At 38.8% G+C, this 18,759-nt stretch overlaps 1 protein-coding gene across 11 annotated transcripts in view; it reads right to left on the bottom strand.

Moving 5' to 3' along the window:
• Positions 1-7,190: 7,190 nt before the first annotated feature.
• The window catches only part of esrrga (estrogen-related receptor gamma a), a 238,567-nt gene continuing 226,998 nt past the window's right edge, over positions 7,191-18,759 (bottom strand). For all 11 annotated transcript variants that reach the window (XM_043695802.2, XM_087991325.1, XM_087991324.1 and 8 more), the window contains 2 exons: positions 11,218-11,487; positions 7,191-8,493 (listed from right to left, as the gene is read on the bottom strand). In XM_043695802.2, the coding sequence (XP_043551737.1) occupies positions 8,249-8,493; positions 11,218-11,487 (515 nt within the window). In that variant the 3' untranslated portion in view covers positions 7,191-8,248. The remainder of the gene's footprint in view (positions 8,494-11,217; positions 11,488-18,759) is intronic.

Here is an 18,759-nt window from a genome sequence, read left to right as displayed (position 1 = left end):
CTGATGCATTTAGCCAATGCTTCTTGTTGTCAGTGTTGCTTACACAGAGGAATCTTGCAGATGAGCAGACAGCATCAAGTTAGCATGCTGTTTGCATTATACTGAACAGGCATGAGTTCACTGACCAGAACAATCCCCACACCTACTTTAGTTTCCTGTTTCTTTTCTTACCTAGAGTATTTTGCAGTTTGTTTTGAGAATGCATAAATATTAATTCTCATATATAAAGCTTTTAAAACTGAGAAATCAGCTACAGTCAATTGAAACAGTTGTACTGTGAGCTGCAGACAGTCACACTGAATGTGTTACTATGCAGAAAATTGACGGGAGAGTAGATATTCTCCAAGGTTAACAATGATGCCAATGCCTAAATCTTAAAGGAATCTGCACTGGATCAGACAGAGAAAGACATCATTTAACTGAATAAGCTGGAGTAAGTTCTTCTCAGCACAGTTATCAGCCATTGTTCTGCTTTATTCATAATGCAATGAGGCACTTACATTATAACTTTCCTCTACAATTTTACCCCAACTCTTAAAAGCTCAATGTAGTTAAATTACATTAATTCTTTATTATCTTAAAAGTCAAACTAGGGTTTGCTTACTGTACTATTATTTACTTCACAACAACTGGTGTACTTTGGAATATATTTTGAACGTGGGATTTCCAGTTGAACAAACGTTCTTTCTAAACTCTTTGGTTCAAATCAGTTTGGCTCAAAGCTGTTCTCTTGTATATTTAAACTGTCAAGAATAAATGTGTGAATAAATGTCAGATTAAATATGTAAGAGCATATCACAATGAATACCAAATATTTCATCTGTAGAATTAAAAAAATAAAGTGGGTATTTATTACTTTAATTGTCATCAATTTGTTCTTGACAAATGAGGATCATATTGTCCATGAATCTTGGTACATACTCATGCATTGGATATTTTTAAAAATGCTAATAGTTTTCATATACAGAAACAGAGGAGTCTGTGTTTTCAAGGAGAACATTGAATTCCACAACTTTTTTTAATCCTTCCCTTCCTTAAATACATAACCCTGTCAATAAAAACAAAGACTCAAAAAGACTTTTAAAATCCCTTTAATTTTCTGTAAAAAAATTTTAAGTTTCTGTATAGATTAAACACCCAATTTTCAATCATCTTATTCTTTTGATAATTGCCGTCCAATTATCTCTAATACTGAACCAATTAAAACAGATTACATCCACCCAGAGTTTTAGAACAGTTAAGATCAATCAAAAATGCCATGTATAAAGACAATATGAATTAATCTTTTCGGATTGTTTGAGACTTCAATAAAGTACTTAAGGTAAGAATAAACACCACCAGAAATGTTGTATTTAATAATGAAAGAAACAGCAATAATTCAATCATATTGAACCTCTAATGTGCAGTTAGTGTTAATTGTCATTTTGGGAACAGGTGGAAAATTGGAAGTTGTGAGTTAACTTTCTATTACACAATCTGTAGCATTTGTGTTTCTATTGGTCTGAACTCGGCCACCCGCCTTCCGGATTCCCACTAACACTATGTGCACAGTCATCCCAACCTACCCACTTGTCATGTTGTTGGGTAGTGCTCCCTCTGGTCTCAGGATTCTGAACGGCTTGACTCTAATGGCTAGGCAGCTGCTTTCCATTCATGTCTCGGCTGTTATGATCAGGAAGTCAGCAAGCAGAATGCCAATGAGGCCTGGCTGTTAAAATGTTTTATATTCCTTTTTATTTTTTCACTAAAATTAATGAAGAGAAGAAAATGCATTGTATAATAGTATGTGGAAAACTACAGCTAAGAATATCCAATTCTTGCAGACAAAGAAAAATGCATTATGACAAGTGGCCACTCAGGGGTGTGTTTGTGTGTGTAGCAAACAACTTAAAAATGAACAAAATGATTTCCTGAGTAACCAAAAATTACAACTCATCCTAAAAGCACCTCCAAGACAGTATTACCTACACCCACCCACCCTAAACCATTCTTTGTAGTAAGAGCAGGCCATAACAACTTTGATCAGCATTTCCCCAGATGCACCAGGGTCAAAGATAATCATGATTTTTATTTCAATTCTTTAGGTCTGAAGGGAGCCTTCCAAACAAAAGGATTGGCTCATTCCAGCATCAATTACCAACATCAACCTAGAACTGCACTGACTTCTAAAAGGGAGTTCAAGAGTTGACATGATAATTGATGGAAAGCTTTTAGAGCTACTAAGGGCCACATTTCCCTCAAAAAGCCCAGGAACTCCCCTTAGTAGGCTACCTTTTTGTGCAGTGGATTGGTGGAAGATTCATTGGTACTTTCCTCAGTAAAATTTACAGTCACGGAGCCATAGAGTCAAAGGTCTACAGCACAGAAAAAAGCCCTTTGGCGTGTTGAGTCTGTGTCAGGCAAAAACAAGGACCTACTTAGTAGCTATTTATTAGTAAGGCTCATGAGTTACATGAATTTAGTATATGTCCAAAATTCCAAGCTCTTCCCAGATGGATTAAAGTTCTCATCTTTCTCCAATCCAGTAACTTTAGGTCATCAATATTTTCCCCCCTAATGAAGAGTGAAACAAAACCTCACAAATCAAGCAGAAATCAGACATAAGGGTTTACGCAATGACTATTTTTGAAGCATGGAATTTCATGAGGCTGATTTGCAGTCAGTTTTAGGGTTTAGCTGCCTATCTACTTGTGTCCACCTATGCGGTCTAGGAGGATGAGGAATCCCTTGAAGTACATAAGGAAACTAGGAAAGAAAGTAAACAAGGAATTAGAAGGGCTAAAAGGGGTCTTGAAAAGTCATTAGCAAACAGGATTACGGAGAATCCCAAGGCTTTTTATACCTATACGTGGAGCCAGAAGAGATAGATGAGGTCCCAAATGAATACTTTGTGTTAGTATTCATCAATGAGAAGGAATTGATGAAAGATGATCTCAGGGAAGGGACTGTTGAGTTTCTAAGCCGAGTTGCTATTAAAAAGGAAGAGGTGTTGTGTGTCTTAAAAAGTATTTAGGTAGGTAAGTCCCCAGGTCCTGATGGGATCTATTTCCACAATATTGAGGGAGGAAAGAGTACATATTCCTGGAGCATTGACAGACATCTTTGAATCCTGTTTGGCCACAGGTGAAATCCCAAAAGATTAGAGTTTAGCCGATGTTGTCCCATTATTTAAGAAGGGTAACAGGGATAACCCTGGAAGTTACAGGCCTATGAGTCTCACATTGGTGGTAGGGAAATTATTGGAAAATATTCTCAGGGACAAGATCTATACGCATTTAGAAGCAAATGGATTTATTAACAACTTGATAAGTTTTTTGAGGAGGTGACGAAGATGATTGATGAGTGAAAAACAGCTGATGTTGTCTACATGGATTTCAGTAAAGCCTTTGACAAGGGCCATCATGGCATACTGGTACCAAAGGTGAAGTCACATGACACCAGGTGTGAAGTGGCAAGATGGATACAGAATTAGCTTACCATTGGAGACAGACGGTAGCAGTGAAACGATGCTTTTCAGAATGAAGGGTTGTGATTACTGGTGTTCCACAGGATCACTGCTGGGACCTCTGCTGTTCGTGATCTACATAAATGATTTGGAGGAAACTGTAGCTAGTCTAATTAGTAAGTTTGTGGATGATACAAAGATTGGTGGAGTTGCGGATAGTGAGGAGGATTGTCAATGGATACAGTAGGATATAGATCAGTTGGAGGCATGGGTAGCAAAATGGCAGATGGAGTTTAATCTGGACAAATGTGAGGAGATACATTTTGGAAGGTCAAGTACAGATGGAAATTATAGTGAAGGTGGAGGCACAGGTAGATAAGGTAGTTAAAAAAAAGCCTATGGTATGCTTGCCTTCATTGGCATGGGCATTGAGTATAACGATAGACAAGTTATGCTGCAGCTTCACAGAACTTTAATTAGGCCACACTTGGAATATTATGTACAGTTCTGGTAACCACACTACCAGAAGGATATGGATGCTTTGGAGAGGGTACAGACCAGGTCTATCAGGATGCTGCCTGTTATGGGAGATTTTAGTTAAAAAGAAAGGTTGGATAGACTGGGTTTATTTTCACTGGAACACTGGAGGTTAAGGGGTGACCTGATAAAGTTTATAAGATTGTGAATGGCATGGATAGAGTGGAAAGTATGAGGCTTTTTCCCAGAGTGAAGGGAGTCAAGTACTGGGGGACACTGGTTCAAGGGGTGAGGGGGCAAGTTTAAAAGAGATGTGCAAGGCAAGTTTTTCACAAGTGTGGTGAGTTTCTGGAATGCTTTGCCAGAGGAGGTAGTGAAAACAGACATGATAACAGCACTCAAAAAGCACTTGGGCGAATACATGAATAGGAAGGGCATAGAGGGATACAGATCCTGTAAATGAAGATAGTTTTAGTATGGAAGGGCAAAATGTCACGGCGCAGGCTTGGAGGGCTGAAGGGCCTGTACCTGTGCTGTACTGTTCTTTGTTCACCTCTCTTTCTCTGAGTAGCTACATAAAAAGAGGAAGTATGAGACATTGATGGAACAGTCAATGAAAACAAAACATTATTTCCAACTATCCTGAATATGACTGATCAAATTAGCTGTTCATATATCAATTCTCATTAAGTTTATCTTAGCACTCTGCCATACACTTCGCACTTAGGAACTCTGGTTCTTCCCTGCTAAGTGCTGTGTACGTTTTGGGTGACAAAACTTCTGTGATGACAGAAAAGTAGAACTTTTTACAATAATGAATAAGCCATTGCTGCTTTCTGTTTTATTCAGAATGCAGTCAAACTCAATCAGTGGGCAACTGGTAAAGTGGAATATACGAATGAAATGTCAGTGTTGGGGATGATAAATCGGTGTTGGTCAGTTAAATTACTAGCAACAACAATAAAAGATCTGACAGAGATTCTATATTTTTTTCAAGCTACAGCTAGCACCTCTTTTGTGTTTCTTTGTTTCTGAGGATATCTGTTCATTTTATACATTCACTCCATCTCAGTTGCCTAGGGCAGTACGTCATTGAGATTGAGAGACATCTCATCACCAAGGCTGCTCTGAAAATGTATCGTCAGTGGTCTGATAATGTTGCCACTGCCTGCCTGATTTTCCCATCCTCTTTTATAGGTGGCACTTGATCAGTAGTGGTGAAGGTCAATAGTTCAGGTCAGAAAGAATCTGCAAACTCCTTGCCTGGTCTCATGGAACATTGGACTCTAAGCGTTGTGTCTCTGTTTCAAAGCATAGCAGCATTTTTGACATTAAATTTAGATTGTAGTGGTACCAAAGCAAGATATTCAATCGAGATCTGAAGTTTGAACAAAATCTGGCCACAACTAATGCATTTGTGCAAATCAGTAAATTAATGGCTGTTTGGAGTCCCATTATCACAGGAGTTTAAAACCAAAACATAAAACTTAGTCATTCCAATTCTATTGAGCTCTGTGTTTCCAAAAAATACACGTTCTACAAACTCAAGCATGTAAAAGTGGAAGCTTGTTTAATATTGCTCTACCATCATCCTGAAAGGCATAATTAGAGTACACATTGGAACTGATTAAAGTTACAGAATCATTGTCTCCTTTTGCATTAACAATATATACAATATAAAATAAATACATTTACACAAATGGACATTTGTCAGAGCACACAGTATGATACACGTCACAAAAATATACAGTTGATTGTTTACAGATGTGAAGCACAAAGCTTGCCTAGACCTACAGACATGGTTTTTCACTACAGGTTAAACTTCAACTCCTGGTATTTGTAGCTTTTTTAAAACTTTTTTTCTGCTTTTAAACTTTGCATGTAAGACTGCCATAAATTGTTTGTTGGCAGGTAAACACAGATGCATAAATAATTTAAATACAACCACCAACACCCAACATTCTGTTCTATATAAGAAAAATAGCTGTTTATAATTTTTTCATATTATTTTGAAACTCGTCTGTTTTTAAAATGCAAATAGTGGAATAAATATTTGTTCTGATTGAAATGCAAGTGCAACTGTTGAAGAGTCACACAATCATATTGCCATAATTAAACAGAAAATAAAGATAATCATAAAGAAAAAAAAAATAGATACAGCTTAAAACATAGAACCTTTATTTTAACTATCTCATTTTGCTGTTCTGAGCACTGGTAAATGAGATTTTGCTGCTGGTTCTAACCATAAGCATAAACAAAATAAACCTTAAATCCTTCCCTTGCACTCCACAGAGCTAAGCTCCTGTTACTCAAAATCAGCACCTTACTCCCAGGAGTTGGATTTTTTTTAAGGGTCGTGCCAGTTTCTTAGTTCCCTATTACAGCTATAAACTTCAAGTTATTGACCACCTGAATGAGCTGCTAATGATGAATAAAGTCTAGAATCACAGTACAGCCAATTCTCTACTGAGAAACCACAATCTACTATATAGTCTCGTACGGCTAATGATACACAGTATTTATAGCACAAGGTTGATGCATACCATCAACCTTTTTGTCTTTTTCTTTTTTTTTGTTCAAAGCACACAATGTAGCAGTAGTTTGGGAAACTTGTCTGCACCAAAAACTTGTAACGACACAAAGCTGGTTTTAACAACCATTTGAGATGTTTGAACATAGCTATATTTACAGCATTTAAAAATTAGACATTTACCTATTGTTTGGAAATATTCAAATTCTTTTCTAAGATATACATTGTTATTCTACAATAAACTGTTACACAAAATATCCCTTTTTAAATTAATGATTTAAATGTGTATTGTTGGAAGAGATATTTGTTCTGATTCTTAAACTATTTGTTCTTATTATTAATAGGAGCAATCTTATCACCAGTAAGGAATAGAATACACTATCTCCTGAGGAATTTTACATCCATTACTGTCTCTAATTCTACCCTGTGTCTAATGCGTACAATCACAAGAATCTAACACCACAATAAGAACAAGACAACAGTCTTTGAATTCAACTAAAAATTAGAAGAACACAGCAAACATGAAACATTGCAAGCTGAACTACAACATTTTTTTTGTTTCCAATACATGACCTCAGGTTAGGCTCACAATCTTTGATTACATAAGTGTACACAGAAGAGGATGTCACATGGTACAACAGGGAGCAGCTATTAATACTGACATTTGAGTACTTGGTACAGGTTAGCGCCTTCATTTGTTTTAAAATGTAGCAAATGTAGCTTTTAAGGGGGAGGAAAAACATCTGATTAGATGCTAAATCAAATTTACACCTTAACAGTCATGTTTTGAATGGTTAATAAATATGCCTGTAAAGTACATTATTTTACATTAGTACCATATTTCCAAGGTATACTGGGGCAAGCTAGTGTATAATCTTGTTGCGTTGGATTCAATTGTCAGATCAACTAGCCTATTAATAACGGTGTAATCTAATTGCAATAATGAACTTGAAGCTATGTATTACCGTGTGTTAAAGAAGTTGAGGATTTTGACTGAACTGGCACTCAACATAAATTGCATCCATAAAAAGTATGCACCTTCTCATTCACTATTGCTTAAGATAAATTCACAGATTAATAAAATGGCTGTAGTGGTAAAGCTGGTACAAAAAACCCATAAACAACATCAACAACAAAGGTTTTAAAAAAAGTTTTGTTTGTTCTTCATAACTGTCCATCGTTTTTCCAGCCAGCAAATAAATGCAGTATTTTCAGTATTGCGTGACTGAGTAAAGCTCACTATTCCCTGAAATAGACATAGTTCCTAACCTAAGAAATATCTGGAAGACTTGAAAACAATTAAGGAATTAAATGGCTGTAACTGATCTAAGGTGGAAAAAATGCAATGAGAAGAAGCAGCCAATGCAACGCTGCTCCGTTGCCTAATTACAGACTGTTCATATGGAACCTAATACTGCATTCAGTCAATGCGCTGTACTGCTAGGTAAAACAGTTGTCAGTCTGAATCCTTTGTTGATGGGGATATTTCTCTTTATTATTAGTTCAATGGCATCCACATTATGGATTCCCATCCTTTGGCAGGGCTGGCTTCCTTCTCTCTCTTCATTTAGAGACCTCATTAAAAAGTTCAACAGCAAAATCTGCATGAAAAAATCCTAGAAGAATGAGAAGTTGAAAGCTGCTTCACAGTCATACTGCTAAATATCAGTGCAGTTCTTTTTTTTTCAATTAAACACTACAGTTAACTTTTGTCTGGTTCAATTCCTACGTTTCTTCCCTTTGCTGTGGCCTAACCCATTCTGTGTGGTTTCATGGGAAGGCCTAGGATCCTCTAGTCAGACCTTGGCCTCCAGCATTTCCAAGAATAGTTTGTGCATGGGAACTTTGCCTTCCAGTTTGATGTTGTAGAAATGCTGCACAGCTTTGGTAGAGGTCTGCCGGAGAAGAGGGAGAGTCATCAGTAGCTTACCAGCACGGCGTGGATCTTCCCCATGCTGCCCAGCTTCATAGTCCTGCAGGGCCTCGTGCAAGACATCTTGCAGCTTCTGAACAGCCTCAACATCTTCTATGTGCATTGAATCTATACAAGACAACGTGAAAACTCTGTTAACACCACTGCTCTTAAAGAAAGAGTACATTGTATTTTGACATTTAAATATTTTAACTTATGGTTCAAGTACTTAATGTTTCTGCATTCTTAAATTGTTGATCAGATACTTATACATAACTACAAGTTTATACAGAACACTCCAAACTTTCAAATGAAGGAAAAAAAATGGCTCTTTCACTGAAAAGGATCCAATATTGGATTGTGTTCTCTAGATTTTAGCTGCAAAACCAAAGTATTTTCCAATGTACATTTTATAATTTAAATTCCGTTAATTATCCTTGTCAGCCTCAGCCCCAAAGGACTATGCAAGAAGAAAAAGAAGAATTGCCCTATCAACTTACTTTCCTCTATCAATGATATAATGAAACTTACTGAATAGCTACAAATGGACAACAATGACAGCAATTAATACTGTAATTTATAAACAATGAGGATCTAACAGTGAAATGTTAAAATAAGTTTAACATTATGATTGAAGAGAGGAAAATAATATTCTAAATGGAACAGCTTTCAGTGAAGTGAAGCAAAACTAGCTTTTAATCTGAATATCAAGGGTACTTCCATCTGTATTAATACTTTGCTTTCATATTTCTACCGCAATGGATAATTAAGTTCTGTATTGTTTCCAATTTATTTCAGTGAGCCTGTTTTTCTCTCTTTCTTTTATTTCTGCTTGTTTTAAAGAGCATTTCACATGAATCAGCAAATCAAATGCTGCAAAATGACTTGCACTGACAAGTTCTGTTGTTAATAAAACTAGGAGTGCTTTCTACAATCTGTAGTCTCTAAAATATGAAGATTAGTATGCTTAAACTTCCTGCAATTTTTTTTTCAGATTGTGACTGTGTATGACAGCTTATTCCAACGTATTTGCTGCATTCCAGGTCAGGTCCTGTAGGTTCGTCTTGATTGTTCCTGAATTGCTGAAACCCACAATTAATCAGCTACCCCCGAATCTGAGTCCAAAACAGTTTAACCCTCACATCATGAAACCTAAATGGCATTTTGGCCTGGTATGCAAAACAGAACATGTACAAATATACATCGTATACAGACAAAATCAAATCAGAAGCTAGGTCAATGTTTCAAACCAATCTAATAAAGTAGGCAAGAAAATGTATTGGCTCTCTCAATTTACAAAGTGCAGAAACATCATGACAGCTGAAAGCTTACTGCTCCCAGAAATTCTTGTTCCCTCATACAGTGTAGTAAAGTGCCAACAACAGTTGCTGAGATAAATAGAAAAAGTGCAACTTTTTGTTGAAACAATTTCCCTCCCATCAATCTGGGAATTTGCACATCAATATATGAGATGAACTGTTAATTACAAAATCAATTAAAAAATAATTTTCAAAACAGTCACGCTTTGGTTCTCTGGGGTACAATTTGGCAGAAGGTTCATCTCGGACCCACCAAATCAAGGGCTGTCATCCGAAAATAAGCAAAAGCAATCTGGTTTTTCATTTTTCAGCGTGGCTGAGCCCAGCCTGAGATTGATCAGCACATATGGCCTCAGAAAACAAACTGTCAATACCTTGAATGCTGTAGAATTTGAACAAATGGCTGTCCTCCCATTCAGCTACTCATTGCATTCCATTTAACAGATTTTATTGACAGTTTCCTTCTTGTAATTAAAGAGAAAACTACTGGCCGGCAACCAAGATAAAGTTCAAAGATTAGGTCAAAACAAAAGAAGGCAGGGGGAAATAGAGGGACATGGCGTGATTGTCAACGGTACACAACATCAGAGCTGTTATTGACATACAGGTAGCTAACGATCAGCATGTTATTAAAGAGTGATCTATCATGAACTTTATGCAAATGTTAAAGTGCCTAAAGACCACGATAAAACATTGGGGAGAAGGCAAAGAACAACAAAGCACAAACGATTTTATTCATGATTCATTCCCAATTGCTTCTGCACTTTAAATTCAAATCTGGATAATGTACATGCTTGAAAAGTTAACCTCTTTTGTGCTGGTGCTGTTAATGCACTCATGAGAAACAAAATCTGCTTTTCAGATTTTTACATTTATTAATGAATATTCTGAAACCAAACGTCAGCTTACTGAAGACAGGTTTTACTTCTGTTAAACAAGATTGAAGCAGTGCAGTACATCTGACTTCATGAAAGTAACAACATAATTAAGTTTGCACTTCCAATTATGTAGCACCGTAATTAGTGATATCACTTTTTTGTATATCGCCAATTGCTTTCGTCCAACAATGAATACTTTGACAACAGAAGTAGAATGCACTTGAAATACTCAGACAGTCTGGCAGCATCTGTGGAGAAAGAAACAGAGTTAACATATCAAGTCTATTATGATTCTTCTTCAGAATTTTACCTCACTTCTGAAGGAGACTTATTATTTTAACTCTGTTTCCCTCTCCACAGATGCTGTCAGGCCCGCTAAGTTTCTCCTGCACCTTTGGTTCTTATTTCAGGTTCCCAGCATCCATGATGTTTTGCTTTGATTTTAAGTTTTTTTTTGCCTTATCATAAAGCATGAAGCAAGTATGAGCTTGAGACATTGGCTTTTGACTACAAAATAAGTATATGTTTAAACCAAAAAAAAACTTTCATTTTTATAGGTGACTTTGCCAACATAGAAGGAGTTAGATGGGTTTGCGGAGTAGATGAGAAAGACAATGACTTGTTGAAACTGTGTATAGTCAAGCAGATCTGCCAACCTGAATTAGCGAGCGCTATAGCTTTGAGGGTGACAAACTCTTCTTTCTCCAGCTTCATGCTCTTGTATTTCTTTACCAGCTGCAGTATGGCATTATTCAAATCAAGCAGCCCAGCTAACTTTGACTGGTCTTCATCCATGATGTAGTCTTCAGCATATACCAGCTCATCCTCAAAAGACAATGACCTGTACACAATCCCCAAGATCAGAATCTCCATCCAGGCACTCTGGAGGAGGCTCATCTGATCAGCCAGAGATAATGTGGAGAATCCTGTAAAGGGGAGGAAAAAAAAGGACATAACAACATTATAATGTCACACATTGTGGACGCATATACCCAAGATTATGAAATACAGCAAATTGCTTTCATTTCTTTGCAACTAAAACAGAAATCCACAAAAACAAATAGCTTATTTGCTTTCCATATTGCAAGGGATTTTATTTAGGATGGTGGGAAAGGGCACAGTTGTCTTTTGTAGCAGGTTTGGGGGGGGGGGGGGGGGGCGGAGGTGCATTGGGAGGCAAGGTGAGAAATCCTGAGTTAATCAAAAAAAATTCTGATGCTTGTAGAGAGAGAAGTAAATGAGCAGGGATTGCCATTTCTTTGATTAAATGCTGTAAATCATGGTTTGGCTCTAAGGAAACTTTATAGGTTTTACTACAATCTCATTTTGCAGCATGACAAACATTTCAAATTTATTTTGTTCTGTCAGTGTTATCACATATTTAATATCACATTAATATCATGAAATTTTAATATATATTGCTCAACTGTACTGCTCTGATTAATTGTTTGATGATGCAAACATGCTGGTAAGGACTTCTTATATTCTTGTAGGGCAGAGGTCATAATAGGATCATTCTATCCTACTGCACTGAACTAGCATTCTGTTTGATTGTGATTTTCTACCTATTCACTCTGTTACAAACTGGAAGCTATGGCTCTTGAACATCACTTAGATTAAACTACTGGCATAAATGCATGTGGTGGTATCATTTTTTAACCTTTATGATTCAACAGAAATGTTGATGAATAATTACTTGACAATACAAAACTGAAATATTGTTAAAAGGAGAGAAGAATTTGAAACTTCTCATTTTGCAGCAAGATGAAAAGTTTTGGTTTCTTCTCTACTTTGTGCAATGTTGAAGTTCTGATGCCATTCAAGAATTTAGGTGGATATAGAACCTAAAGTTGGCATTGAGACACAAGGGTTTTGGAATTCAATGTAAATGGGGTAATAAGTGACTGAAGCCCTCGTTTATAACTTATTTCACACTTCAAATCTATTTTACACAGAAATTTCTTTCTTTTCGATAATATATATCCGAATGCCATTGCTTTCACAATTGCTAAGAAAAAGTTAACGCTGGTGTGATAAGAGAATAGCAAATTTCTCCTGTTTTATCAGGGGAGGAGGAATTTTAAAGCATCTGTTCAGGTAAGGCTGTCACACTGAAGGCTTCGCTACATGAATCAGTTTGCTTCATCCCTGTCTAACTAGAACACTAATGACAAACAGCTCATTATATGCCTTTCAGCCTATTGTTTATACCAGCCACGGTACTAATTCATTATCTCCTCAGTATTAAGATATACATCTTATTAACTGTACAGGAATGGTTTACAGCTTTTGAGGTGGATTTTCTGGCCTGCCAATGGCATGCAACGGATTGCCAATTGGCAGAGCAGACCAAAAGCACTTAATAAAATCATCAAAGGCAATTAATGTGTGTGTGTGTGTGTATTTACACATGTGCAAGCACTCACACACATTTGAAGGGAGTGTGGAAAGGGATGGCAGGTAATAAATTATGGCAATAACTGTCAACAGCCGAAGTCATGACCAATAACAACATGATTATTGAACATATTTATTTATTTTGCTTTTTTTAAGCAACACCATTTCTAAAAAGGTCAGGTTGTCCACTCTTGACAGAAGGAGGACTACCACAGTTCACAGATTACTGTAACGCAAAGTATGTAAGATGACTCTTAAATGCAGGTTTTCTTGTATATACTTAATATGCAATTGTGTCCATCCCACTCGGTTTCAGTGATAACATACTGTACTCACAGAGGTAATCAGCCTCAATTTTTCAAATCATAAATGGATGCCTTACTTGCAGGTACTTTATAACAATGTACAAAAGATTAATCAGGTAATACAGGTTTACTTATAAAGATGCGCTGGAGTTTAAGACACACATACAGCAGACCCTGTGTGGTGAGCAACTAAGGTGGTGACACCAATGCCTGCATTAGTGGTTCACTTTTATACTTACTCTATTAATCACACTGCGCTTTTGAAGTAATATTTTGAGGGTTTACTTATATGCTGACATCGACAATAAATTGGAAGGTCCTTGAAAACTGCATAAGGATCTCCACGAACAATTAACCGAAGCTCACTGATTACAATGCAGGCAGCATGTCACATTTGTGCTGCCTAGTCATTCCAATTATTTCACTGACCAGCTAGCGCAGACCTCTGGACATGTCAGCAAGGGAGCCAATATTGTGGTTGTCTGGCGTCACTTGAAGATTGCTAGCAATGCATCAAGCTAATCTGTACTGCTGAAAAGGGTATTATGGATGGAGCAGGTTTGGGCAAGTGCAACTGTCCTATGAAACATTGACTAATGAGAGACTGCAGGCTTCAGTGTTCTTGGAGAAAGTGAGCACTGCAGATACTGGAGATCAGAGTCGAAGAGTGTGGTGCTGGAAAAGCACAGCCGGTCAGGCAGCATCCGAGGAGTGGGAGAATTGATGTTTTGGGCAAAAGCTCTTCATCAGAAGGGCTTATGATCGAAACATCAATTCTCCCGCTCCTCGGATGCTGCCTGACCGGCTGTGCTTTTCCAGCACCACACTCTTCGACTTCAGATTTCTTCGGCTCTGTACTGGAGGCCTTACTGGAGGAGATGGGATATCCTATAGCCATATGATGCCAAGTGGCCCTCCAGATACACGCTCGGGGCTTATGGGAGTAAATTGCTATGAAAGGCATCTTCAACAAACTGCTGGAGAATCTGGATGTAGTGTCACAAGAAATTCAATTACCTCACAACAGGAGTCAAGATCAGTGAATGCATCCTCAAATGGTGACTACACTTCTAGTCTAAGACCACTGAATTCACCACACTCAACAAATCAACAGTCTCACTTTACTCGGTCTCATACCTGACAATCGCAAGTTTCATCTCACTCTGTCACACACCCACTTCACTGGAGAGCAAGGTTGTACACAGATCCTACTACTGAGGACTCAGGTGAGCACTTTGTTGGGGTAGCATAAGCTCAGCTTCTCGCAAACACAGTTGTACACTGCAGTGTGTGGAAAGGGCTTGCAGGGTGTCACAGCAGTGCAGCACTCGGTTCTCCTAGAGATGACTACGATTGTTGGGTGTTGCCCTGGAGGAGTGGCAGAAGTCGCACAGAGCATAAACCTGCTGTCCTCTTTCAGGAAGGTGGCATTCATTCACTTAACCATGCCGGCCTACCACTGCTGTCACCAGTCATCCAGTCAACTTAGATTACTGCTGCCCATGCCAACATGGTACAATCCAGAGCAAAGTCTTCTAGCTGGCTGCGGTCATTTTCTAACACCATCTGCGGACCCCTGCACTGCAAGTCAGCAAAGTTTCACCAGCCACTAGGGGAGTAGTGCATAGCAGAATGAGGAGAGGCAAAGACACACAAAAGTTGGCACTATATCATTGCACAAGGATTAGTCATTGATTTTTCCATCTGCCAGTTGAGGCCAATAAGTGGTTGATATATGCTTACTGAAAGAGCTCATCCTACTGCCAATGGCATTCACGCAGTGTGTTTGCTTACCAGCTCCCAGGCAAGAGGGCAGGGTTCCCCTGCCATTACAGTCGGCAGTCCCATCCCACCCCAGGACTCTTTCCTGCCATTCATGCTTGGGTTCATCCTCAACTGGAGGCCCCGGGTGAGAGTAGCACCGAAAGCGGTCAAAGCTTCCACATGGTGAAACTGAATACAGATTCTGGTGTGTGTGGATTGCCCAAATATTGCTTAAGACTATTTTGCCCAGCTGCCACCATTTGGTTTGCTACAGTGGCTCAAATACAGATGGCAACCTATACTGATGCAGACTGAAGGTATTGACACTGCTTTCAGAAAACTATAACGTGGAGGTGTCAGTATTGGACTGGGATAGACAAAGTTAAAAATCGCACAACATCAGGTTATAGTCCAACAGATTTATTTGGAAGCACTAGCTTTCAGAGCGCTGCTCCTTCATGAGATAACTATGGAGCAGGACCATAAGACACAGAATTTATAGCAGTGACATGCAACTCAAACCTGCAACCCATCCTAAAAGATGGAAGACTTAATAGCAATCTCGGTTTGTTCAATACATCATTTGCATGACACTGTTATCTTTTGCTATAAATTTTGTGTCTTATGGTCCTTGTGAGGAATTGTCCTTGTCCAATTGTCCTAATGTCCTTACCTGGGCTGGCCTACATGTGACTCCAGAAAGGTGGCTGACTCTTAACTGCTGTCTGGGCAATGAGGGATGGGCGACATTCTTACCCGGTGAATGAATAAATAAAAACAAAACTTCTGCTCTGCCTAGTCTCAGTTCGCTCTCCTGGTCGTATTGTCTTAAGATTAGAATGCATACAATTGCATACATGCCTAGAAGCAACTGGGTTTGTACAAAAGGCTTAATGGATCACCAAATGTTATAGAAAGCATTGACCAACTTTAAGCAAAAGTCAGAATAAATCATCCACCAACTAACCTGAAACTAGTTGACAATCCCTTTAAGTAGCAATATTGGGTGTCTTTCCTGCAAACAAATGCAGGTTCCATTATGTGAAATTATGGAGGAGCTACATGGAGTTTCTTTTGTACACACAGTGTGGAAACAGGCCATTCGACCCAACAAGTCCACCCCAACCCTATCCCACCCTGAGCCATCCCCCTACCCTTTCACTGTAGCCCTACATTTCCCATGGCTAACGCATCTAACCTACACATCCCTGAAAACTATGGGAATTTTAGCATGGCCAATCTAACTAACATGCACATTTTTGGACTGTGGGAGGAAACTGGAGCACCTGGTAGAAACCCATGCAGAGACTGGGAGAACATGCAAACTCCACACAGACAGTCATCCGAGGGTAGCATCGAACCCAGGTCCCTGGTGCTGTGAGGCAGTGGTGCTATCCACTGAGCCACTGTGCCACCCCAAAATAGTGATGCTGGTGTCAAAACACCACTGCATGCTGGGTGACAGCATGACTTGCCTGCTCTGTATACATCTGGCAGCAGTTCACTACATTTATGCGGATGTCCTCAATAATGTGGCTGTCAACATCATTCACCACACAAGTGAGGATGTTGTTTTGGAATTCTCAGCACATGTGTATTCCCCAAGGAATTGGCTCAAATGATTTTGATTTTTCCTACAGTAACTTGTATCTCAAATCTGCATCATAAAGTTTTCAGAAACAATGTGACAGAAAACAATGCAAGGGTCATGACCGTTTGCTGCCATGATGCAGGCTGCCACTTTGTTTGGTAACACTGAGGTATTCACTTTTAAAATTCTGAAAGACTCCGAGAAATGTTTTACAATAGGGATACAACCTACTAGTGGGAATACTGCTTCACATCTGATTTAATGGGAAATGAAAAAGGGGCTAATTCATTGATTGTACACCCAGAGTACTCATCCCACTCACAGCAATACCAGATATGTGGTCTGGAGCACCTTTTCTGTGATGAAGCTTTTTCTCCCCTTACCTAGACAGTGCTGTTGGTAAATAATTAGATTTACACATTCCCAATCTACACACATCTTCAGTCTAATAATTAAAAGCAGGATGATTAGTTTATTGAGTGGAAGGAGGAACTTTTTTTTATTGAGGCCTATCAATGATTTTATCAGGACAGCACTTTTACGGTTGTCATGTGGGCGCAGGCATCCAATTTTTCTTATCTGACTGATTAATACAAACGCTGTTTCAGGATGCATTAATTAACAGATACAAATCTACGTTCTCATGAAGGGATCAATAAAGAGAAGAAAAGAGGCATCAAAGTGAATTTAGTGCTGATGATGGAGAAGGCACTGTATTGACATTTACGTGTGTGGAAACTCCAAAGTCTCCCCAGTTCTGCTGCAGGCCTCAGCAGCGATGCTAATGCCAGCAACGCTTGTCTAGCGCTTTTAGAAAGGTGAAGTGATGGACTTTAGTCGGCTGAATGAGTGAAAGCATCTCCGTGTCTGAAGGGCAAAATATATATGCAAGTAACAGTTTAAAAAGGCACATCTATTTAGAAGAAGAGAAACACATTTTAGTTCAATTAAATTGGCTCTGAGGTAGGATAGTGGTCCAATTCAACTAATAATTTGGAACAAGAGCACTGCTGTCTATTTATCAGCAGGCTGGCTCCTTTATGTTTCAGGCTTTTCACCGATTGATTAGAACAGCTATGAAACGTAATGTCTGTGACACAAGGTGATTAAAAGGTTTACTAGCTAGCCCCTTATATACTGTCTTTCCTCTTGCTGAACACGATGGGAGCTAAACTGGGTAGCCTCCTGAAAGCAGGTATGGGGATTGCAGTGTGTGGTAAACCCAAGCCTGTAGGCTGCACAGCAACTTTGTGTTGTTTGTTCATTTGGTGGCTACACCAGCACTAACTGTGCTGTTCTTTGGCTGGACACCCCAGCAGGCAGCCACTGTCGTGGATAATCAGCACTGCTTAAAGTTTGGCCGCAGCTCTTTAAAGCAGTGATGGGATTTGGCTGGAGCAGGCGCTAAGAAAAATGAAAACAAAATCTGACAAAGAATCAGAAATGCCACCAACAAGGGAAAGTGAAGGCTCCAAGGTTTTCAGATTGTCTTGGTGAAGGAAGTGGGTTGATGGTATTCTCATACTTACATATCCTTCTCGTAACCTACTTCTGCCTGATCCCCGAATCTCTTCTGATTTACAAAGCGCATATAATGTAAACATTCAATGCTCACTTTCTGCTACCTTGCCTGACTCTCAACTTATTTCATTCCTTTTTCTTTTCCAATACAATTTATACTTTCCAGTATCCAACACTTGCAACTTGGCCAGAAAATGGGGGACCAGCAAGAAGAAACTTGGTGATGAAGCTACGGCACTACCACTTAAATTCACACTCTGTCCCCGTGTAGATATGGACTCTGCATATACTCTAGAAGATAGATTAGAGTTGGGATCTGCATGGAGTGAGATAATGGGCATGAACGGCCTGCAGCAAGGGCAGATAAGGATTCACAATTGTACTCTTGTGGTATAGTGGTAATATCCCTACATCCGAGCTAGCAGACCTGGGTTCACTGTAATAGCATCTCTGAATAGGTTGATTGCAAAATATTTTTGCTTGCCAGTGGATGAAGTTGCAAAGAGGGAACTCAGGACTGCGATGTTCTTAGCTAAGGACTTTGATGGGGCAGAATTCAGAAGAAGGCTTGGTGTATCTGGGAAACCTGCCAGAAAGCCTGCAGCTGACATCAAGGATCT

Source organism: Chiloscyllium plagiosum, unplaced genomic scaffold, assembly GCF_037043375.1.
Source record: "Chiloscyllium plagiosum isolate Xiang-an unplaced genomic scaffold, Cpla_swu_hap1 HiC_scaffold_10, whole genome shotgun sequence".
NCBI classification, from domain to species: domain Eukaryota; kingdom Metazoa; phylum Chordata; class Chondrichthyes; order Orectolobiformes; family Hemiscylliidae; genus Chiloscyllium; species Chiloscyllium plagiosum.
The sequence above is the reverse complement of the archived record's forward strand: the minus strand, read 5'-3'. Positions and strand labels throughout refer to the sequence as shown.